Source organism: Sorex fumeus, unplaced genomic scaffold (genome assembly GCF_029834395.1).
Source record: "Sorex fumeus unplaced genomic scaffold, SorFum_2.1 ptg000043l, whole genome shotgun sequence".
NCBI classification, from domain to species: Eukaryota; Metazoa; Chordata; class Mammalia; order Eulipotyphla; family Soricidae; genus Sorex; species Sorex fumeus.
This window is the reverse complement of record NW_026606100.1, coordinates 5,079,715-5,103,608: the sequence shown is the minus strand read 5'-3', so window position 1 is coordinate 5,103,608 and position 23,894 is coordinate 5,079,715. Positions and strand designations below refer to the sequence as shown.

The 23,894-nt window shown below is 46.3% G+C and overlaps 2 protein-coding genes across 3 annotated transcripts in view; one reads left to right on the top strand and one right to left on the bottom strand.

The window, feature by feature from the left end:
* The window catches only part of CDC45 (cell division cycle 45), a 32,468-nt gene extending 30,483 nt beyond the window's left edge, over positions 1-1,985 (bottom strand). The window contains exons 1-2 of the mRNA XM_056120814.1: positions 1,865-1,985; positions 1,687-1,746 (exon numbers count right to left, since the gene is read on the bottom strand). Coding sequence (XP_055976789.1) covers positions 1,687-1,746; positions 1,865-1,915 — 111 coding nt within the window. The 5' untranslated portion in view covers positions 1,916-1,985. The remainder of the gene's footprint in view (positions 1-1,686; positions 1,747-1,864) is intronic.
* A 202-nt stretch (positions 1,986-2,187) lies between these two features.
* On the top strand, positions 2,188-23,488 carry UFD1 (ubiquitin recognition factor in ER associated degradation 1). Of its 2 annotated transcripts, none has more exons than XM_056120565.1 (13): positions 2,188-2,284; positions 2,623-2,791; positions 6,687-6,819; positions 7,183-7,215; positions 7,462-7,583; positions 9,383-9,513; positions 12,067-12,139; positions 14,327-14,395; positions 15,558-15,623; positions 16,081-16,128; positions 17,577-17,665; positions 18,748-18,829; positions 22,548-23,488. In XM_056120565.1, exons 2-13 carry the CDS (start codon positions 2,789-2,791, stop codon positions 22,620-22,622), a joined length of 924 nt encoding a protein of 307 aa, XP_055976540.1. In that variant the 5' UTR covers positions 2,188-2,284; positions 2,623-2,788; the 3' UTR covers positions 22,623-23,488. The 2 variants fall into 2 exon arrangements, with proteins under 2 accessions (XP_055976540.1, XP_055976541.1); XM_056120566.1 differs by lacking the exon at positions 2,188-2,284 and adding an exon at positions 2,387-2,499.
* Positions 23,489-23,894: the final 406 nt, after the last annotated feature.

Genomic DNA, 23,894 nt, shown 5'->3' with positions numbered 1-23,894 from the left:
GAACTGGGGAGAGGAGTTTTCACTGTATCATTCTGACAATTTTGTTGATTTTTAAATTAGCAAGATAGGCTTGCTTTTTTGTTTTGTTTTGGGGTCATAACCGGTGGTGCTCAGGGGTTACTCCTGGCTCTACACTGAGGAATCACTCTATCACTCCTGGTGAGCTCAGGGGACTCAGGGGACCATATGGGATGTCCGGGATCAAAGAGGGATGGGCATCCAAAAGGAAAAAGAAAGGGGGGAGAGAGAGAGAGAGAGAGAGAGAGAGAGAGAGAGAGAGAGAGAGAGAGAGAGATGGGGGTGGGGGAGTGCCTGCCATAGAGGCAGGCTTGGTGGGGGAGGGGAATGGCCGGAGAGAAACTGCTGACATTCGTGGTGGGAAATGTACACTGGTGAAGGGACTGGTGTTGGTGTCGAAGACTGTATAACTGAAACCCAATCATGAACAACTCTGTGTATCTCCCAGTAATTCAATAAAAAGAAGAAAAAACAAAAACAAAAAATGGGACGGAAGCACCAGAGCAGGCTTGCTTTTCAAGTCCATGTTCTCCGAGAACAGGTGACTTGCCTGCTTGTCTCTGCTTATTTCCACTCTGGAGTAGCCTGTGTTCTCTCTTCAACACTTACTCCTCTTTCTTTCCTCTTACATCTTTCCATCTTTCCTTCCTTCTTTCCTTCCTTCTTTCTTTCTTTCTTTCTTTCTCTCTCTCTTTCTTTCTTTCTTTCTTTCCTGGTCACACCGAGCGATGCTCAGGGGTTACCCCTGGCTCTGCACTCAGGAATTACTTCTGGCGGTGCTCAGGGGACCATATGGGATGCTGGAATCGAACCCGGGTCGGCCGCGTGCAAGGCAAACGCCCTACCTGTTGTGCTATCGCTCCAGCCCCAACATTTTTCTAAAACAAGTTTTAATAAATACTATCTTGCTTCACGAAAATAAATAAATTAGCAAAGTAAAACACCAGAAGAATAACTGTCAGAGAAGTGGCTGTGGAACCAAGGATCAAGGCTCATATAAACAAGGCACCATATTCAAAACTTCCAGTGGTCGGGGCTGGAGCAATAGCACAGCGGTTAGGGCGTTTGCCTTGCACGCGGCCGACCCGGGTTCGATTCCAGCATCCCATATGGTCCCCTGAGCACCGCCAGGAGTAACTCCCGAGTGCAGAGCCAGGAGTAATCCCTGTGCATCAACGGGTGTGACCCAAAAAAGCAAAAAAAAAACAAAAACAAAAACAAAAAAACCCAAAAAACCTTCCAGTGGTCTTCCTTAATAGAAGATGAAATCCCACTGCTTATCTAAGCCTCACTGTCAGATTGCCCCGTCTCAAATCCACATTCGAGGAACCACTACGAGACTCTCAAACTTTGGGGGGGGGGGGGCCTTTGTATTTAGGTTATTGTATAAAATACTAGTCATGGATCTTAGTCAATTCTAGTCAATACTTACCAAGACCCCCTCCCCAGCTTGCAGCTGTTGCTAAGTCTCCAACCCAAGCTGAGCTGTCATCCAGGGTGAAAGCGGTTCCCCGTTCTGTTCCTCACCTCCTGACCTACCCCCTACCCACCTCCACTCCGGCTCTCCTCTAAGTTCCAAACAACCCCACACTTCAAGTTCCTGCAGGGCCCACGCAGCACTCTCACTTCTCATCCCAGCCGCACCCTTCCAGGACCCGTCGGACTCACCTGAAGGATCTTGCACGCGCACAATGCGTCCACGTCCGCGGCCACAAAGAGAAGGACCCTCTGTAGGATGGAGGAAGAGAGCTAGCCAGGCACAGAGACACGCCCCTACCGCCTCCCCACGGCGATCCCCTTCACCTCTTCCTCCCGAAAAGACCTTGGGCCCCAAGCTGCTGGTTACCTGGCTCTGAACCACCTCATAGAATTCCTTGCGAAAATCTGACACGAACATGACCACAGCGGTGAGGGACTCAGAGCGAGCGCGGTCACCGGGAACCCAGGAGCCGGTCAAGACTCCCGCCAAAGCAGGGCTGTTATGATTGGCCAGGGCCCACCAGCCAATAGCTACGTAGTTCCCAGGCTTTCCTCCTTCGTGATTGGGCCACTTGGGAGGCGGGCTCTAGCCGCCTCCAATCCCTGGTGGGGAAGTCCGGCCCTCCTCCCGTGGAACGCGATCAAAGGCGGGATGCAAACATTGTTTGCCACATCCACACTGACTCCCAGTAACCCAGAAACCCGACGGACGTTAGGAAGAAAAGCCTATTGTTTCCCGCGGGCAACTCCAAGCGGGGACGGATAGAAGAAACTTTTTCGTCTTAAAGTAAGCATGTTGACGCGTCAGCAAGGGCGTCAGTTCAGGACTTCAGTAAACTCTCGGTCTAGGTTTAGAGCTAGAAAGCGGTTATGTAGCTGACTTCCGCCCGAGTCCACGATGGCTGAAGCGAAGGCCGGAAGCTCCCTGTGCATTCTGGGTAGTGTAGTCAGGAGAATGGGCCGTACCTAATTCATTTTGAGGGGCGTACTATCTAGCATAAGGTAGTTTTAAATGAGTATAAGAATGACTTTGACAGGGTGAAAATATGGAGATTGCATTTTAGTGTACGCCCCTGTGAGACTTAGCTCTTAGGGTCTTTGCCTGATTTTTGTTTTCCTCTGCAGACGACCCCGATCCGCGGCACCGCGCCTCGGGTTTCGGATCCGGAACTTCCGGTAAGCGTCCCCGAGCGTCCATCCCCGAGCTGCGGCGTCGGCTGTGAGGGACGCGGTGCTTGGACTCCATCCGAGCGTTTTCTGGGTTGAGCGGCTTCGGCAGCGGTGACACATCATGGTAAGTGTAGCCGGGAAAGGATCGGGGGCTGGGACTTGACGTGAAGGTGGCGCGGACTTGAGGGCGAGGAGATGCCGAGTCACGCGGGCCTGCGCCCGAGTCGTTTGCCCGTCCCGAGCACATCGGGCCGGAGCCGGAGCGTTGCCCACCGTCGCCGGGGCTCCTGTCCGCTTGTCCCGGGCCCGGCTCGCATTGCCTTGCAGTTGAACTTGAGCTCCTTAAGGGTGAAAAGGAACCGTCTACGTGTAGGGCCGCCCAGGGGTCTCCAGAGTGCTAGACACGGAACACACCGCATTGAGTAAAACTTTGTTGGGCTGTGAAACAAGTAGTTGGGGGGGGGGGGGGGGGCGGGGAATCCCAGAGGCGGAAGCGGAGTGGGCGTCTAGGTGGGCGGGAACACTCGGCTTTTGCTGTTTCAGGACGCGATCTCTCTTGGTCATGTGATCAGAGCCAAACTCTCCTGGCTGCGAAGCTCAATAAAGATAATCGTAGTAGAGAGCTTTTCCTTTCATTACAACGTTAGTCTCCCTCCCCCACTACAAACACACACACACACACACACACACACACACACACACACTCCTCTTCTTAATTTCGGGGGCCGCGCAGCGATAGCACAGCGGGTAGGAGGCTTGCCTTTCTTGCTCGCGCCCACCTGGAATCGCTCGTGGACAACCCTTATGGTCGTATGGTCCCGAGGTCTGATCCCGGAGCGCAGAGCCAGAGTCAGCCCTGACACCGCTGGGTGTTCCCCCTCACCCCCTCCACTCCCCCCTCCCTTTTTTTAAATGGACCTACAGCAAAAGGCCTAATAGCTAAAGCAATCTTGAGGCAAAGAGAAGCGGAGGTGTCACGTTACCTGATCCCTGAGCTCAGCGCAATGAGTATGCCCTGAGCACAGTCCAGTGGCTCAAAAAAAAAAAAAAAAGACAAAAAATATAAGTAAATAAAAATTAGCCTACCGATTGGGAGGAGATATTAGAACATTGTTTATCAGGTGATAAGGAGTTAGCTAAAGTATATTTTAAAACTCCTATAACCCAACAATACCAGAAAAATGAAGGCCCTCCCGTTGTTCGTCGATTTGCTCGAGCGGGCCCAGTAACGTCATGGGGAGCTTGCCAGGCTCTGGTAGCTTGCCGGGCTCTCCGAGAGGGGCGGAGGAATCGAACTCGGGCCGGCCATGTTGGCTGCGTGGAAGGCAAACGCCCTGCCGCTGTGCTATCGCTCCAGCCCAGGAAAATAGCCCAAGGTAGAAATAGAAGAGCTGGGAGATGAAAGGGCTAGAGCTTGTGCTTCCCCTGCAGGGGATGGTTTAGTTCTGGTCTCCCCAATCTTGTGGAGAAACCCCACCCCCATCCTAGCTCTGTTGGGTGTGGGACCAAATAATAAATAACATTTAAAATATTTTAGGGGCCAGAGCAGTCGTATGGCAGGCAGGGCATTTGCCTTGCAAATGGCCAACAATGCATCTGATTTCCAGCACCCCAAATCGTCCACAAGCCCCACCAGGAGTGATCTTTGAGTACCACCAGGTATGGCCCAAAAAACAAAACAAAACAAAACAAAAAATATTTGCCAGACATTTATCTAGGCTTCTAACGAGGACACATAGACTGGCAGATAAAAAAAATTTACTTAAAAGGGAAATGCAAATCAAAACCACAATGAGATCTCACCTGTGAAAGTGGCTTACATCAAAACCAACATTAAGTAATCATTAGGGTATAAGAGAACCTTTGTGTTTGTTTGTTTTGTTTTGTTTTTGGGCCATACCTGGCTCTGCTCTCAAGAATTACTCCTGGTGGGCTCAGTGACGTGATGCCAGTGATTAAATTGGGTCAGCTCCCAGCAAGGCAAGTGTCCTACCCACTGTACTATACTCCCGCCTAGTATAGAGAACCTTTGCATATTGTTTGTGGAAATGGAATTTGGTGCAGTCATTTTGGGAAATGGTATGGAGATTCCTCAAAATGAAAATGAGAATTACTGTGTGACCCAGCAGTCCCCCTTCTGGTTAGCTGTTCAAAGAATATAAATTCATTAACTTGATATGTGCAACCAGATGGACATTGCAGCATTAGTAACTTTAGCTAAGATATGGAAATAATCTAAGTGATCATTGATAGATGATTGGATAATAAAAATGTCTCTCTTACTCAGGGACATTTAAGCCTAAATTTACCCCATAACTAGTTGCTTGTTTGTCTGGGGCCACACGCAGCAGTGCTCAGGGCCTACTCCTTTCTCTGCACTCAGGGATCAGGTAACAGGATACAGATACTTCCATTTTTTTTTCTTTTTGGGTCACACCCAGAAATGCTTAGGGGTTACTCCTGGCTCTGCACTCAGGAGTTACTCCTGGCTGTGCTTGGGGAACCATATGGGATGCCGGATATTGAACCCGGGTTGGCCGCATGCAAGGCAAACGCCCTACCCGATGTACTATCGCTCCAGCCCCCTCCATTTTTCTTCTCTTTTCCTCAAGATTGATTTCGTTATTTGGTCTTTGCTGTGGGTGCGAAGACCAAATCACTCCTGGTGGGACTCTGCGACCAATGGTCTGTAGTGCTGGGGGTTAAACCTGGGTTGCCGAGTGCTTGCTTGGAGTGCAAGGCAAGCCAAGTGCCCTGCTGCAGAACTATCTCTCCAGCTTGGCTAGTTGTGTAATCTTTTATTCCAGTTAAGTTCTGTGCAGAGCATTAAAGAGCTTCGCCGGTTTCTTCTGCTCTAAAGCAGCTTTTCTGGAATTCATGACTCATTTCAGAGTCTTTACTCGGGTGACTATAGAGGTAGCTTCCCAGCCAGGAATCTGAAAATTTTTGTCTGATTAAAAAAAAAATCGGGAGGAATCGGAGGTTATTGGGATTGGGATGAAGGGTACTCAGCTCAAAAATCTCTGCTGTGTGTTATTCTGGGGAGTGAGGAGTTGGCAAATAAGAGGGTGATAATAATGTTAATTTTGGAATACAGAAACTACTACTGGGAATAGTTGGGTTCTTTATTTTGGTTTTTGGGTCACGGTGATGCTCAGGAATTACTCTTGGCTCTGCACTCTGGAATTATTCCTGAGGGCACTTAGGGGACCATATGGCATGCTAAGGATCAAACCTGGGTCTGCTGTGGTCAAGGCAATTGTCCTAGCCACTGTACTGGGAATGTTTTTTTGTTGGTTTGTTTTTTCATTAAAACCCTTCTAGTAAAATCCATAGTTAAAATCAGGGGTCTTACCTGTTTTGTGGCACTATGTCACTGTTTATTAACATGAGGAGTAGAATATGAGTACCCCTATAGGGAGAGTCCCGGCCCTAGGAAGAGCAAAGGAGGCTCCTGAAGACATGATAACCAGGTAAGCCAGGAGAAGGGCCTGGGCCCCTTCTGACACCTGTGGGGAGTCCTTTTCTGACCATCTACTTAAAGTAGCAGAACCTGGCAGATAGCACAGACTCGATAAATAGATGTTTTAAAAAGAAATTTTAATTGGTGAGAACAGGAAAGAGGTCCAGGGGAAAGGCTCAACAGTGGGGACCTGGAAGGCTTAAGAACTTGTGGAACCATAGTACTCATCCTGGAGATGTATTCAAGGTCCTGCCAGATCCTGGGCAGCAGGAGACTCAAATAGGTTAAAAACAGGTGAGATGTGACTAGTTTTGTGTTTCATTAATATTACTCTATCTCCAGACTGGTGGAGACTAGGCAGAGGGATGAGACTGGCATAACGGTTGGTTTGCCCCAACACCGCACCTTACAAAGTGCCACTCTGTCCCATTGGGATTTGGGGAGCGTTTGGTTCTTAGAAAACATTTAGCACTATCAGTTACCCTGTTATGTTTGGATACTGACACAAAGAAGTGTACATTTGTTCTGTCCTAACGCCAGCTTCTCTTCCCTCTAGTTCTCTTTCAACATGTTTGACCACCCGATTCCCCGGGTCTTCCAGAACCGCTTTTCAACACAGTACCGCTGCTTCTCCGTGTCCATGCTTGCAGGGCCTAATGACAGGTCAGATGTGGAGAAAGGAGGGAAGAGTATGTGCTTGTTTTTATTTTGAATAGTTACCTTTCCCTGCCCTTAGCTTTCACTATATCTAGCCAGACTGCCCTTCTTTTGCATGTATAACCACAAGCTGGTTGTTCTGGTAAAAATTTTGGTTGCCCCAGTTTTGATAAGGGTGGGTGGTGGTTGGGGTTTTTTACTGCTTGTTTTATTATCATACCTTAATTATGACAAAGTCAATTTTTACCTCACAATAAATTGCAGCAAATCCTTTATAAAAGCCTGGCTACTCTAAAAATATTGGTGCTTTAAAGATATAACAGAGAATGCATTTTAACTTTTGTTCTCTTTTTCATTTTTATTTTCTGAATGTTTATTTTTTATTCTTTCCACAGTAATTATGCCTCCCTCAGCCCTCGATCAACTCAGTAAGTATTTTACTTGAGACCTAAGGTACCATGAAAATGGAAGCCAGGTGTCATTCATCACGACCCTGAAGGGGAGTTGTCCCTGGAGGGTGTCTCTCTTGGTGAAGAGAGCTAGGGCCATTAGTGCCCTTGGAGGTGTTGGCCAAATCTTTAGGGATGGTGCCAGAGGACTCAGCTCCAACTTCCTTGTTGGTGAAGGGTTCCATTCCCCTGACCCTTGCCTCATAGCTGTCTGTCCATTTTCAGGCCGACTTAACATCACCTACCCCATGTTATTCAAACTGACCAACAAGAACTCAGATCGCATGACACACTGCGGTGTGCTGGAGTTTGTAGCTGATGAGGGCATCTGCTACCTCCCACACTGGGTAAGTGAGAGCCCCCCTGGTCTCCGGATTTCTGTGCCTCTGATCCTGTTGTGTGTGGGGGACTTCATAAGCAGGGGCAGCCCCCAACTTCTGTGCAAGTCCTGCTCCTTGAGTGACACTGCTGGTGGGCGGAGATCGGGTATAGTACACAGGACTTTGACAGTGAATTTGTGAACAAGTAGGTGATCCTTGCCTCGGTGAGGGGGTGAGGGGCTGCCTTTTCTCTGATTAGTTAGAAGCCACCACCGTTCTGTTTATCTGCAGTGTCCTGGGTCAGACTCTTTTAAAGTAATGGAGCAGGACTATTTTCGAAGTGGTCAGAAACTACAGAATTTCAGCTATTTATAGCTTTGCCCCCAGTTTTTAGTAGTTTTTCTAGTTCATTTATAGCATGTATATTTTGAAGACACTTGCCTGTAATCGAATTTTTCCAGAGCATTCAGCTTCATTGCCACGGGGATGAAGCAAGGGTTATGGAGGTTCTCTAGCCACTGCTGAAGAGCTGGCCTGAAGTCCTCCCCTCTCTGGGGGGTTGTGTTGAAAGGCGCTTTCTGCTGGCTGCTGAACAGCAAGCTCCGTCTGACTGGGAGCTCCCAGCTTCTTGGGGGCAAGTCAGCCTGGATTCAGTGCTTTGGGGCTTCATCTTAAGATCCAGGACTCCCAGAGACCCCACTGTCAGTCAGTGTGTACGGAGACCCATGTACACACACACACAGTATCCAAGCTCAGAACAAGCCTCCCAACTGCTCTGGGGCTCAAGCAGGTGTCTGAGCACTCAACTTTCCTCACACTGCCTGTGACTCTCCTCCCTTCAGCCATCAACTCAATTCCATTCCATTCTAGGAAGGATCACTCCAAAGTCACCATCCTCTCTGCTTCCAGGTCCTCTTGCTGCTGCATTCTTCTTGACCACCTTAGTGAAGCATTCGCAAAGGGCTGTGATGTCTGGGTTTGCTCCTAGCTTATTGTGGGCTGGGAGTGAGGCTGATAAATCCAATGAAACAACTTGGGGTGGGAGGAAAAGGCTCACTCAGGTGCTCTAGTATTAGAAGTTCTCATTCAGGCTAAAAATAAGGAAAAATATGCCAGAACACATAGCATTTCTCATTTCTGACCCACCTTCCTTGCCTAATACTTCTAAATGCCAAGTTTATTCTTGGAACAAGAACATAAACTCATAAACGTATACCACACTGTCCATTCAATGATTGGAATGGGAGTGTCTTTGACAGTGGGTATGACTTAATATAGCAGATATTGCTGGACTTTGTCACTTCCACACAGCATCAGCTGAGTGGCCGTACGTGGTCAGCCTGCCCGGCAATATCATCCTATGTCAAGTGCAGCCCAACTTTCCCTAGGACTTGTAAGTTGTGTGGGACAGCTCACAAGTGTGGGTGGCCAGCTGCCTGGGAAACCCCCCCCCCCCCCCCCAAAGGTGGGCCTTGAGCTGGCAGCTGATGGTGCATCTTCCTTCCTCCCAATAAACCAGTTCTCCAGGGCCGGCAGAGATGCTCCCATTACCACCACAGCAGCCTCCTTAGTGGCCTGCCTTCCACATCTCTAGCTTGCTTGCTGGCTCACTAGCAATTTTCCAACTTCCTGACTTCAAATCACAATTACATTACTGATCTCCAAGTCCTTAACTCAGGCTATTCTTTCATGCCTTCCCCCCCCCCCCCCCAAAAAAAAAGTCCAAGTGAATTTGAGACTTCATCAGTTCCTTGTATGAGTTGAGGGCCATTCTACTGACTTTTTGATTTTTCTGGATCCTCACTCAAGCCTTCTTCTTTCTTTAGATGATGCAGAATTTGCTACTGGAAGAAGGGGGCCTGGTTCAGGTGGAGAGTGTCAACCTTCAAGTGGCCACATACTCTAAATTCCAGCCTCAAAGCCCTGACTTCCTGGACATCACCAACCCCAAAGCAGTGTATCCTTTAGCAATAAGGGACAAAACAAGGATGTTCTCACAGTTGGGAAATAGCAAGTGCGTTATTCAGCATTGGCCTACTTTGGGTATCACATACATGCTTGAGATTGAAGTTGTGACAAGAGAGAATCATGGCATCTAGCTGGTACTTTTGCCATGGCTTCTAGATGTGGGACCTGGACAGGTGCTTTGAACACTCTGTTGTCCATCCTCCCAGAGGCTCCTTGTGGCCAGCTATGTACTTTCCACCTACCTGAGTGTGGAATCTCTACCTAAGTACATTTTCTCTGTTCCTCAGCCAGAGGAAAGGAAAGGATTTAGGTTCTGATGAGTGTGTAGTCAAGGAGAGTATTGTGTGTGCTTAGGCCTGCAGTCCTTACCACTGTTTGGAGGCCCCAGTTTAATTTGCGATCATTATTTATAGAGTGCTCACTCCACCACTTGTTTCAAAATGCATACTTGAAACTTATTAAGGGGTGTGGTGGGGGGGTATTCTTTTCTTCTTTTTTTTTTTTTAATGTGTCTAGAATCAAACCTAGGACTTCGTATATGCAGAGTACCTGCTCTACCACTGAGCTGCATCCCCAACTTCAAACAAAATAACTGAATTACACAATTTTTGGGCTGGAGCGATAGCACAGTGGGTAGGGCCTTGCACGCGGCTGACGCGGGTTCGATTCCTCTGCCCCTCTCAGAGAGCCTGGCAAGCTACGGAGAGTATCTTGCACGGCGGAGCCTGGCGTGCTCCCCGTGGGGTATTTGATATGCCAAAAAACAGTAACAGCAAGTCTCAATTTGTTGTGAGACGTTATTGGTACCCGCTCGAGCAAATCGATGAACAACGGGAGGACAGTGCTACAGTGCTGCACAATTTTTAAAAAACTGCCTCCTCTTCTCCGCCTGCACATTTGTCTTTAATGCAATCCCAGGAGCAAGTCGCTACTGACTAGATTCTGGACCTGGTAGGTTGTGGTGGGTCCTCTAGCTACTGCCATCTGTGGACAATGTGTCCTGTGGCCAGCCTGATTACCTGGTCTTTCAGAACTTTGCCTTGCAGGTCCTTATCTGTTGTCAGTGGCCACAAGACTGCCTCAGTGACCTTCAGATAGAAAACCCATTGTGGGGAACCAGAGCAATAGTAAGAGTGGGTAGGGCTTGCATGTGGCCTACCAGGGTTTAGTCCCCGGGTACCACATATGGTCCACCAAGCCCCACTGGGAGTGATCCCTGAACGCAGAACCATGAGTAAGCACCGAGCACTATTGGGTGAAGCCTAAACCAAAATAAAAAAAAAAAAAAGGAAAAGGAAAAACAATTCCATTTGGTTAAGACATAATTTCCTTGTCTGAGCATTTGAATTATTCAGGGTTATTTTTTGTTTTTAATTAGTATTTACTACAATGAAAGGGCTTACACATTTTTTCTTTCTTCTTTTTTTTTTTTTTTCAAATTTCCCTCCTCTCAAGTGATACTCAGGAAGTCTGGGATCTCTTCAATGATTCTCTTCTAATCAGGCCAGCAGTTCATTGCAAGGGCCTGAGGATGTGATACTGCTCTGGTCTTGAGATGCCAGGATACCAAGGCCCCCACAGCAGTGCCATCAGGGCGCACCTGATGGTGCTTGGGAACCTGCAAGGCAGCACCTGGCCATGCTCTGGGGGCCATGTGGTGCCAGGAATTAAATCTAGGTTGGGCATATATGAGGCATGTGCCCTAACCACTGTATTGTCTCTGAGTCCCTGAAGTTTTTAATTAAATTTGTTTTTATTTCTGGGGGGTAGAGAGATGGCTTCACAGACTGAGCACGTGTAGGAGACCCGGGTTTGATGATGCTGTCTAGACACTGCCCAGAGGCATTCCCTAAATACTGAGCTGGGAATAGCTTCTAGATACTGCCAAATCTTTCCTAAAAACAAAAATTCATTTTGGAACTAACTCCTAAAGTTGAGTTATCAACCAAAATATAAAAAGAACAAAAGAATAAAAATTCGTTGATTTTTGAGAAACTTTTGAAGGAACCTAGGAACATGTCTATAATACACTCATTCTTTGTATGTGTTCTTTGCATCCACTAGATTTACTTACTCACCTTTTCCTTTTTTCTGTGCTAGAAATCTACAGCCTTATTGGGATTTTAAAGTTAACCTGTTGAAGTATAATGTACCTACAAGAAAATGCATAGTTTGGTGCGTTTGACAAATGTGCATACACCTTATTTCACCAGTTATTCCACCTTTCCAAATGGTTTCTTCTGCCCTTTGTTGTGAGTCTTCACTGATGCTGGGTCCAGGTTACCTGCAGCTGCTTCCCACACTCGGGATCTGTCTCTCCCTCAGGGTTCTGTGTGGTGGAATCTTATCAGTCTTTTATGACTCAGTCTTTTCCTTAGCAGAGTGTTTGTGATTGCTGACTGAAAGACTGTTGTGTCAAAGCCATGTGTTTTAGTGTCAGCGTGGTTTACTCTCTGCCTGATAGTCACCATCTAAACGCCTCACACATGCATCTCAGACTTTAGGCGCCCATCCGGTCATGGTTCCTTAACAGTGTGTGCAGGTTGGAAAACGCATTGAGAAACTTTGCCTGCCTGACCACCGGGGATGTGATTGCGATCAACTACAATGAGAAAGTGAGTGTCTCAGTCATGGGACCCGCAGTACCTGGAACCCAGCTCCATTAGGTCAGGGTCATTAACAGGTGGCTGTGTGCTGTTTGCTTCTTTTTTGATGGGTCATGGCAGTGTTGGGGTTTAAGGTCTGTTTTTAACTCAGTGCTAAGATGTTGTTCTAGGAATCATTGTAGGGGGTATCAGACTCGGGACTGTTGAACTGTTTCTCCAGCCCCTACAAGTTTGCTTCTTAAAATCTTTATCGATTTAGGCCAGGGAGGTGGCTCAAAGGTTTAGGACACACTTTGTGTGTGTGATCCCAGATTCTGTCCCCAGCACCCACAGTTCCCAGAGCACCACCAGGAGCAACCACAAAGGATCAAGCTAAGAGTAGCCCCTAAGCAATTCCAAGGTGTGACCCAAACCTCCACATACATCCTTTTTTAAAAAAAAATAATAATAAGGCTTTTATGTGTCTATTTTTTGAGCCTTGGATTAATTACTTAGCAATTGTTAAACTGTTTGGGGGACTTGTTGCATTTTCTCAGTGAGGTGAATGATCATCAGTTACAGCTCCGTACACCATCGTAGCCAAGCTACCTGCCCTTAACTGAAACGGTCTTCATTGTGTCCTTGGAGTCCATTCAGCCTAGGTGCATATACAAACAAATACAATGGTAGTAAGTAAGGTACTCTACCATATGAAATAGTAATTGTGTGGGACTAGAGCGTACAGCAGGTAGGGTGCTTGCCTTCCACACAGCTGACCCAGGTTTGATCCCTAGCATCCCATATGCTCTCCTGAGCCCACCAGGAGGGATTCTTGAGAGCAGAGCCAGGAGTAACCCCTGAATACTCCCAAGTTTGGCCCAAAACAACAACAACAACAACAAAATAGTAATAATGTTTAGAGTATGAGTCCCAAAGATGGTATCTAGAATCCTGAAAAATAGAGCTCAGGGAGAAGAAGGACCGAGAAGGAAAGAAATGAAGGAAGGAAGGAAAGAAAGAAGGAAGGAAGGAAGGAAGGAAGGAAGGAAGGAAGGAAGGAAGATGAGAAAGGAAAGTAATAGAGAACAGAGCTTGGGGTCTCATTATACTAATGATGTGGAAGAATGGTATAGTTGTGTATCGAAAGCATAGACTCCACAATGCTGAAAATATGAGATCTAAGCTACTACCACAATTTTGGAATGTGCCATCAACATGGTGGGGTAGAAGGCATGGAGTATGGAAACACTGGTGGAGGGAAGCTGATATTGGTGGTGGAATTGCTGTTGGAATATTATATGCCCAAAACTCAACTATCACGGCCAGAGCAACAGTATAGCAGGGAGGGCTATACTGTTTGCCTTGCACACCACCAGCCCAATTTCACTCCTGGTCATCCTATATGGTTCCTTGAGCACCGCCAAGAGTGATTCCTGAGCACTGCTAGCTGTGGCCCAAAAACAAACAAAACTTGAGTCTATAGCTTTGTAAATCATGGTTCTTTGAGTAACAAGTTTTTTAAAAGAATTCTGAAAAAATAGTCTAGAAAACTATTTATAATTATGGCAATTTGTATTTACATTCAATAATTAAACCATTTGAAATAATGCTACATGTTTTTAGAAAGTGAAAATTTATTTCTTTTCTAGTTCTGGTTGCAACACTGTTGGGTTTATGACCTACTGATTAATTGTGACTTACAATTTAAAACACTACTATAGAAAAATGTGAACATGTCCATAGTAACAGTTGGTGATAATAAAACCACTGGAGGTAGACCAGGGGTTGAGTGGACAAATGGTTGCACATCCACACAGTAACGTATCTGCCTTCTATTAATTAATGGAATCTTTGAAAATAGACTTGGATCTGGGGATGTTGCTCAAGCCATAAAGCCTCTTGCCTTGCATGTGTGAGGCCCTTAAAGACAGACGAGGCGCATCGAGGTTTCTCACTTTACTCTGATGACCTGTCCCCTAAGATTGAAGGTTTTATAAATGGTGGGACTGTCCACATTATGAATTATAAAACCCAGACGTATTCTAGGTAAAAAGAAAGAACCTCAAATGATGTAAAAAAAAAAAAAGTATAACACAATACTTCTATTTTCTATCTTTCTGTTTGTTTGTTTTTCTCCATACACGAAAACATCTTAGAAACACAGCAACAGAACTGGTTTTTTACCTTTTTAAAATTGAGCCCTTTGTTCATCCACAGATTTATGAACTGCGGGTGATGGAGACTAAACCTGACAAGGCCGTGTCCATCATCGAGTGCGACATGAATGTGAGTGGTTCAGATGCTTACAGTGCAGTTGGGCCTCGAAGAGGATGGGCAGTCAGTGTCCCCTGTAAACCATTGCCCAGGAAGATAGAATACAGCCCTTGGGACCATGTGGGTAGAGAGGAGGAAGATGCTGCCAGAGTTTTGTGGCCAGGCTGCTCATCCTGTGATCCATCTCAGGACCAGTGTGGTTGGCACAGTTGCGCCAGTTCTGACAGTGCTGAATCCACTGCAATTTCAATCATGCCCAGTGTGGTATTCTTCGAAGCTAGGGAAGCCTTCTCAGCCCTGAGTGGGGAAGAACAGAGGTACACAGTAGCCTTGTGAAAGACCAGGGAGTGATACTGAGCATAAACAGTGCCAGTCCCAAAAGCTAACCCCAAAAGACGAAAATAAAAAAGGACTGGAAAATTGATAGCACAGGGGTTAAGTGCTTGCTTGACACACAGCAGAACCTAGTTAAGTCCCCAGTACAACATAAGGTCTTCGAGCATTGTCAGGATTAATCCAAGAGGAAGCTCTGAACATTGCTGGGTGTGGCTGGGGGAGGGGGGTAAATGGGAGAAGCAAACAAAACAACCAAAAAGCTACACATTGTCTCGTTCCATTGATGCATCATTTTCATCAGTTTTGAAATAATGAACTTTAGAAATGAGGGCTAGAATGATGAGTGATGATGTTCCTGGAAATGAGGGGCAGTAGAAAACAGCCAGGAGAGAAGTGGATATAGTTAAACGACAGGCTGGGGACCCAGGGGGTGTTGATTGTCTTGATTTGGGGGATGTAGACACCTACAACGGTGATAAAGTTGTGAGAAGGTAATACATTGAAAACTGGAGCAGTCTAAGGGTTGGATTGCATTGATACTTATATTTTGAGAATGATACGATACTTGTTTTATAAAATTTCCTAGCAGGGGAAATGGGGATAGTGATCAAGGCATGTTTCTTAACTTTGTATATGAACCCACAGTTGTATCATTTAAAAATACAAATTTGTATTTGCAATCCCAGTTGGGCCAGGGATGTGACGGAGAGTACTTGCCTCAGTCATGCACTGCGGTCCTAGGTTCCATCCCCAGCACTGTCAAACAAAGGAAAAAAGAAATAAAATAGAAAGCAACCTAAATATAGCCATGTCTCAAACTGTGCTTCTTGGGACACAGGTCGACTTTGATGCTCCACTGGGCTACAAAGAACCTGAAAGACAAGTCCAGCATGAAGAGTCCACCGTAAGTCTCTCCTCTGGCCCTAGCCTGGTCTGCCACCATTGGTTATGATGGGGTCTTTGGGAATAATGCTGTGTAAGGTCCTGACAGCACTCCACTATGTGTGATCTCTGCCAGTGCTAATCTGATACATTCCCTATACCTCTGCCAGTCCTGCTCCTGGGGGGACCATGTATCCTTCCTGTTGGGGTGTGGAGCAGCAGGCAAAAAGGCCCAAGAGGGGCCTTCTTGATAATATAGCAGGTAGGGGATTTTCCTTGCATGCAGCTGACCTGGTTTCATTCCCTGGCATTCCATGTGGTCCACCAAGCCCTGCCAGGAGAAATTCCTAAGCACAGAGCCAGTAGTAATCCCTGAGCATCTCTGGGTGTGGCCCACAGAACAAAACAAAAAAGGGCAGTAATAAACTTGGTTGTCCCTGATGAAATGCTTATCTTGCTTTTCTCTGTCACCCTGTCAGGAAAGTGAAGCTGACCACAGCGGCTATGCAGGAGAGCTGGGTTTCCGTGTGAGTACCTGGCCACACATTTTCCTTGTATGCCATGATTATGCCATCTACTCCTTTCCCAAGTTTTCTGTACCATTCTAGGGATCTCAGCAAGAATTAGGTTGTGCATATGTGTATATGGCACTTTTTCAAATAATCCTCTTACATCTCCTTTTGTCTGAAATTCTCCAATTACAGCATTGTATGGCAAGCCCAACCTTTCCTTATTGGGGGGATTTTGTACTATAAGAGATAGATACAGGGGCTAAGGTCTTGCATGTGACCAACCCAAGTTCAACCTGCAGCAACTGCATGGTCCCCACGCACAGCTGGGAGTGATCCTTGAGCATTGAGTCTGGAGTTAATTCCTAAAAACCAATATGGCCCGCAAACCCCCCAAATAATAATAAATTCCAATCTGTCGGCAGGAGAGAGCTCAATAGGCTGCACATATGCTTTGCATGTGATAGGCCTGACTTTGATCCATGGCACTATATGTTTCTCCCAAGCACAATAACTTGGAGTAGCCCCCAAGCATTGCCATCAGAACTAAAATATAAAAATAAAATTTTCTGGGCTGGAGGGGCTAGAGCGATAGCACAGCGGGTAGGGTGTTTGCCTTGCATGCAGCCGACCCGGGTTCGATTCCCAGCATCCCATGTGGTCCCCTGAGCACTGCCAGGGGTAATTTCTGAGCGCAGAGCCAGGAGTAACCCCTGTGCATCTCCGGGTGTGACCCAAAAAGCCAAAAAAAAAAAAAATTTCTGGGCTGGAGCAATAATACCGTGAGCAAGTACTTGCCTTGCACATAGGATACCTGGGTTCGATCTCCAGCACCCCATATGGTCCCTGTAGCCCTGCCAGGAGTGATCCCTGAACAAAGAGCCAGAGTAATTCCTTGGCACCACTGGGTGTGGCCCAAGACCAAAAACTTTGTAAAAATTCTAACTGATCTACCCAAAAGTGAAAAATAATACAACATATGCATATTTTCTCTTCACTTACTCTCACCTAATAAGACCATATTTGCTTTGACCCTCTCTAAATTCCTGTCCTTTTTCTTTTCCTACACTGTTTGAAAGTAAATTGGCATGTGACCCTCCAGCCCTGCTGCCCTTTGTGGGAAACAGGTGTAGGGGATGGTGGAGGGAAGGAGTCAGCAAAGGAGGCAAACTGGGGGGCTAAACTGTGGGAAGTACAGTGGAGGCCTTAGCCCACACTCAGGGTCAGAGCTGGGTGGCCCTGCAGAGATTGGACTAGCCTCATTATCAGCTGCGGACTGAGGTAGCTATCATCTCATAGTCTCCCCCAGGGGATGGTTCCATAGCCTCTGGCTTCCTGTGCTATAGCAACTGGGGTTGAGGGCTTGAGCATGTATCTCTGATGTAGTCCCTGAGCAAAGGACACCTGTATGCTGGTGGTCATGCTCCGGGTTCAGTGCACATACACTCTTCTGTTTGACTCTCCAGGCTTTCTCTGGCTCTGGGAACAGATTGGATGGGAAGAAGAAAGGTGTGGAGCCCAGTCCTTCCCCAATCAAGCCCGGAGATATTAAGAGGTGAGTTGACTCTGGCTCTGCGCCCGCTGGGTGCCTTGTCATTGTCTAGCCCACAGAGGATATATGTCAGACCCCTTTGTCTGAGCAGGGCAGCCCACTGCTGCTCTGGAGAGTGAGCCAGGATCTCCTTTGTTGGGTAGACCCCCGCAGGTCAGTGTTTGTCAGGGGAAGTGTGTTGGTACCTTCTTCACCCACCAAACCTCTCCCATGGGGAACAGCTGCTGTGCAACTCCCTCTGCCTCCAGTTCTGTCCCCAGGCACCTGATCAGAGCTCTCCCCTATTTAAAACTTTTTGATTCCATAGTTATATGCTTATTTTCCTGTTTCATGAGTTCAAGTAATTGATTAAGTCATATGTTGTCAGCTTCCCCAAACAAGCAGGAGCTTCCTCCTAAATAGTTTTTTCAATTCAGTCCAGGGAATCGGAGAACAGATTTTCTGCTTTAGGGGCCCTAATGGTAGCTGCCTGATCATTCGGCTGTGCATATTTGCACAAAGAAAAATACTGTGAATAGGGATTTACGTGGTCTCTTTGTTTTTTCTTCTTGGTTTTGGGGCCAGACTCTGCGCTTATTCCTGGCTCTCTGCTCAGGGATCACTCCTGGTGGGGCTTGGCGACCATATGTCGTATTGGGATTTCGAACCAGAGTTGCCTACTTACAGGCAAGCACCTTAATCCCTGTACTGTTTCTCCGGCCCTTAACCCTGACTCTTAAGTAGTAAAGTGATTTCAATGTAAATGTGATCTTTCGGGTGATCTGGCAGCTTGAATGGTCTCTACGGACCCCCAATTCTACAGGCTCCTGCCCAGCTCCTGCCCAGCTGCTTCCTTCTGAGGGAGATTATAAGGAGCAATAAGGTGGGTCCAACACCAAAATAGAAAATAATGAATTTTAGGATGCCACAGAGATGGTACAGCAGACAAGGAAGGTGCTTTCCTTGCACATAGTAGACCCAGAGTCAATTCCCCAGCACCCTGGGACATATCCAGGAGTAAGCCAGGTGTGACCCAAAGAAAGAAAAAGAGTATTAGTCATTTTTTACCTTCCCCCTGGAACTAACACTTCTCACTTTTTCTACAGAGGAATTCCCAATTACGAATTTAAACTTGGTAAGATCACTTTCATCAGAAATTCAAGGCCTCAGGTCAAAAAGGTTGAAGAGGTGAGTTTACTTCAAATGAGAAATTTTATTTGTTGGTGATGAGGAGGGGGATTCTTTCTATTCTAACTACAGATGTTTGTCATGTTTTACCCTTCCTGGGTTTCCCTTCTTGGTACCTAGATTGTGCTGCAGAGGTTGTGCTGCAGAGGTTGTGGGGTCTAGGCCACCTTCTAGCATCAACTGCTAGTGATAATCAACACCATATCAACTTATAGATGTTTTGTTCTTAACTTTTTTTTTTTTTTTTTGCTTTTTGGGTCACACCTGGCGATGCACAGGGGTTACTCCTGGCTCTGCACTCAGGAGTTACTCCTGGCGGTGCTCAGGGGACCATATGGGATGCTGGGAATCGAACCCGGGTCAGCCGTGTGCAAGGCAAACGCCCTACCCTCTGTGCTATCTCTCCAGCCCATGTTCTTAACTATTTAATTCGTAGGAGAGTCTAATAAGCAGCTGCTTTTGTTGGTCTTGATCTTGTTGACGCATCTGGTGTTGCCAGGGATTGAATCTAGGGCTCCTGCCTAAAGCATGGGCTCCAATTCTTTGAGCTATCTCTGAGTCCAGAATCTGCATTTTTACTTATGGGAGTGTGAAAACTCATGGAAGTCAGGGTCAAGGAGAGGAACTCCTGAATACCACATGATCTCCTTAAAAACTCTTCTGTTGGAATATAGCTCAAAATATCTTGGGCCTAACATTGATTTGTCCTTTCTCCCTTACCACAGGGAGCTTAGGTTTATCAGGATATACCCATCACAGTGCTCCCCAGTCACTCCCATTCCTCTGTGCTTATCTGTAACGTCTCTGTGCTCTCTTCCCTAACCAGTTAATCAGCTTTTCCCCCTAATCAGATTGTGTTAGTTTGTAAGGTCAGATCCTTCCAAGGACACTGAACTTGCAGTGTAAGTTAATATTGCCTTTCTCCTCTCCTTGAATCTTTTGAATTGTTTAAAGCAATGTCCTTTTTGTAGGGATAAAGGAAGACAGTTAATGTTATGCTTTTGTAACTTGGAAGTAAATTGTCTCCGAACAATACACACTCCAACAATACGCTCTCCGGGGCATCTGCTTCCTTGACTTAAGCCTCAGTTGCCCTTAAGTCTCTAGCACCCCAAAAGCAGGGTCCCAACGAGGGACTGAATGGACCTAGGGCAAGCTGTGAGCTACCCTGGCATCGAAATGGGCAGGCCAAAGCGCCACGGTACTCAACTATAAGTTGAGAGCATGGTCATGACAAATGCTGTCATGATCCAAAACTAAGGACACGATTAGGACCCTATTAGGATTAGGAAAGACTAATCTGACCTGAGCACTGTAGTCTGGGATCGAGATGACCCCAGTAGAGCAATTCTGTAAGCTTAATGTGTCTCTTACTGTGTCCATACAAAATGATTAGTATTATGAGTGTTTATATGTTTGTTGGACAAGGAGAGGAGAAACACACCCATGGGATTCCACTTTTCAGTGGGTCATCCTGCTGAATGAGAATCTGTCCTAGAAGCAGCTTCCCCTGAGGGAAAGACTTTTCCTCTGTTGACTGTATGACCACACCTTTGTGTAATTATTACTCCAACCCCTCATGATTTGGGATTTTAACTAAGACTGTAAGATGGAAAGTGGGTCCCGAAGGGCAGAAGCAGAGGGAGAATGAGAGGAGAAGGGAGATGAGATTGGAATAAACGGCATTTGAAACCAACCAGCCAGGCCCTCGTTCCTTCCTTTGTCCACCCATTGCCATCTACCTCCCCGGGGTGGGGAAAGCAGCCTGAGACTACCGAACGCAGGTGGCAGAGAGAGAGAGAGCTGCCGCTCGGGGCCCCTGTCATAATTTATTTAGTAAATACACACTCTTCCACTGGGCCAGAAAGATAATATAATAGGGAGGGCATTTTGCCTTACAGCTGACCTGAGTTCAATTCCCGGCACACCATGTAGTCCCCCAAGCACTGCCAGGAGTACCTCCTGAGTCCATAGCCAGGAGTAATTCCTGAGCATCACTGGGTGTGGTCTCAAAACCAAGAAAAAAATAGATAAAAACTCTTCCACTGGGGCTGGAGAGATAGCACAGCGGGTAGGGCGTTTGCCTTGCACGCGGCCAACCAGTGTTCAATTCCCAGCATCCCATATGGTCTCCTGAGTGCAGAGCCAGGAGTAACTCCTGTGCATTGCCAGGTGTGACCCAAAAAGCAAAAAAAAAAAAAACACACACAAAAAAAACACCACAAACTCTTCCACTAAGTCTTTTGGAGAGAGAGCAGCCCTCTTAGCCTGGGAGTGCTCTGGTATTATGAGAAGGGAAGGCTTCTGGGGCACTAGGCAGTAGGTATTAGCAAAGTGTGGTGCTTCTACCCTGGGTGCACTTCTTTCAGAAACTAAAACTCTCATAATCCAGCACATTCTCCATATAATGTACTCACACCCCAACAATTGTGAATGGCACAGGCACCTGCGTGTGCCCTGTATTTAAAGAACACTGGCACTTGAGACCCTCTGCATTTCTGGTTCCTTCTCTGCAAGTCCTGGACTTGTGGAGAGCTAGCTGCGCAGGGAGGGCAGATGCACAGTGAATCATTCAGGCTGGGCTCTCAGGCCATTAGCTACTTTCTTGCTGCACAGTTCTTGCTGAAGATGGGACTGGATTTATACATTTAACTCTACTACATCCTCAAACTCAAATAAAGCCATGGAATAGGCTATAAAGTAAATGGATGGCAAAAAGAGACAGTAGGCAGTTGCAACCAAATGTGGTAAGAGCAGGAAAAATGGTAACTGGTCTCATAGGTGGCCATAGAAAGCTTGGTATAAACAGGCTATGAGAAGAACCAAGAGGCAGTTGGTTTAGATGGCAGAGTTGAAAGGCATCTCTGGAAATGGGGACTAACAATGCAATGTCTATCACAAACCAGATCTCAGCACCCTCCTTTCCCTTGTCTTGCTCAGGCCCCCCCTCCCAGCCCAGGGAAGGCTGGAGACTTACTTTGTGAAGCCTGTCTAGCCCTTCTACACTGCATCAGCGCCATGGGTAGCACAAGCAGATTAAGAGAAGGAAAAGTCTATATAACCTAAATCTAGTCGCCTTTGGTGTCCTTCCCCTGCTTGATGCCCAGGCATCTGGACTTGATGCTGTAATTGGAGGCAGGAGTCACTTGCTGTGAATAGTTTGACAAACACCAGCTCACCCCAGAAGAACAACTTTGGAGAGCACCAAGTTTACATTGGTAACACCCAAATTATAGGAGTTTAGAAGAGATTAGAGAAGCCAAAGAAGAAGAAACCATTATGAAATAGTTTCCCCTAAATACAGGGCATGAGTTTTTATATTTGTTGTTGGCTTTTTGATCCATGCCCAGCAGTAGTTGGGGGCTACTTCCCACTCTATGGTCCATGAGTTTCTTCCAGCAGGACTTAGTTAGGATCAGACGCATACCAGGCAGGTACTCTCTCGATAATATCCCCACAAAAATGAGGGAAATAGATAGTGGTCGCCTTAGATCTGGGTCACAGAGTCTCCATAATGTACAGCACTGAGAGGATGTCCAGTGCAGACAAGGAAGCCTGAAGGCCCCCGGGGACACTACCCACCATGTGTTATTAAATGTTGCAAACAGTTACAGACCACAGGATAAAGGGAAGGCATTGTAGGAAACAGTAAGCAAAATGAAACATTATGTAAGTCTCTTAAGAGTTTCAGAAAATAATATTTCATCTTCACATTTAGGATGAAGCTGGGGGCAGATTCGTCGCATTCTCTGGAGAAGGACAATCCTTACGCAAAAAAGGAAGAAAGCCTTAAATTGGAACTATTGGCTGACTGGAAAATAAAAGAATCGATTGCAACATATAATGGCTTTTAGTTACTGGCTCTGCCCGGGATGAAACTATATCTGGACGCTCTGTGACTTTTGGTTTGCTTAGAGTTACCTAAAAATGACCGCATTTGACATTGAAGTAGAACAGCAAAACTTCATGATGTGTGCTTGGTTTGGGGAAAGAAAAAAACCAACTCTGTTCCTGAAAGATTGAAATTTCTCAATTTCAGCTTCTCAATTTCAGCTTAGAGGGGCCCACTCCCACTCACTCACAGCCAAAGCCTCCTTCCTAACAAAGGACAGTGGAGGGAGTTTAATTGCTCTGATTTAAAGTGCTCTCTTTTTCAGTTTGTCCTTTCTTTTTTCTGGTCCATAGCTTAGAAGTTGCCTCAGGCCTTGGGTAGGGGGGGAATGGTTTAAATTTATATTCTATAAAGTGTTTATTCCATTACTCTGGCTATAATTTAAGTATTTGAAGAAGGTTGTTTTGTTTCAGTTTTTTTTTTCTTCGAAAGAACTGTTCCTCAGAAGGAAAACCAATCCATATGCCTTTCTACTTTTATTTTATATGAAAATAACTGGTTCCTTAACAAGTATGTTCTATGATGAAACAATTTTGTGGCAAAGCACAAATGTGATTAGAACAAAAACGTGCTAACAATATCTTCTTTATCTGCCCTATATCCCAAGTCTATTTTACTGTATTAAGTTATCCGAGGTTCTGCTTGCCTGTCATTTTTTAACTGTAGTGTTTGGTCTCAGATATTCACTATGTGATATATTCTGACATGTTAATCCAGTTATTTAAATCTCTTGTTCCTCAAAATAAAACGGCCGATGATTAAAACCAGGTTGCCTCTAACTGTTTGATTGGATACCCACATGAATTGTTGGCTGGACACTCACCAGGCGTTGGAGGGAGGACACCGCTAGTGCTTGCAGGTGCCATTTGTTGCACAGTATGATTTGAAATAACTCCTCTAGGACTTCTGGACACTACAGTGAGGAATGAGACTGATAGGATGGGGGTGGTCAGGCACACTTCTGATCCCCATGGAATCCCCCCTTTGTACTGGCACTCCACCCAATACTCAAGAAAAGAGATTGCTCTTGGAGCCCAGGGTCCACTCACATGTTCTCAGAGAAGCAGTAAATGCTAATCTTGATGACCAGGGCTAGGCCCTGTGGCCCAAAGTATAACCACTGATGAGCCCTGAATATAGCTAGGTGTGCTCCCCCTGGCCCCACCAAAAACA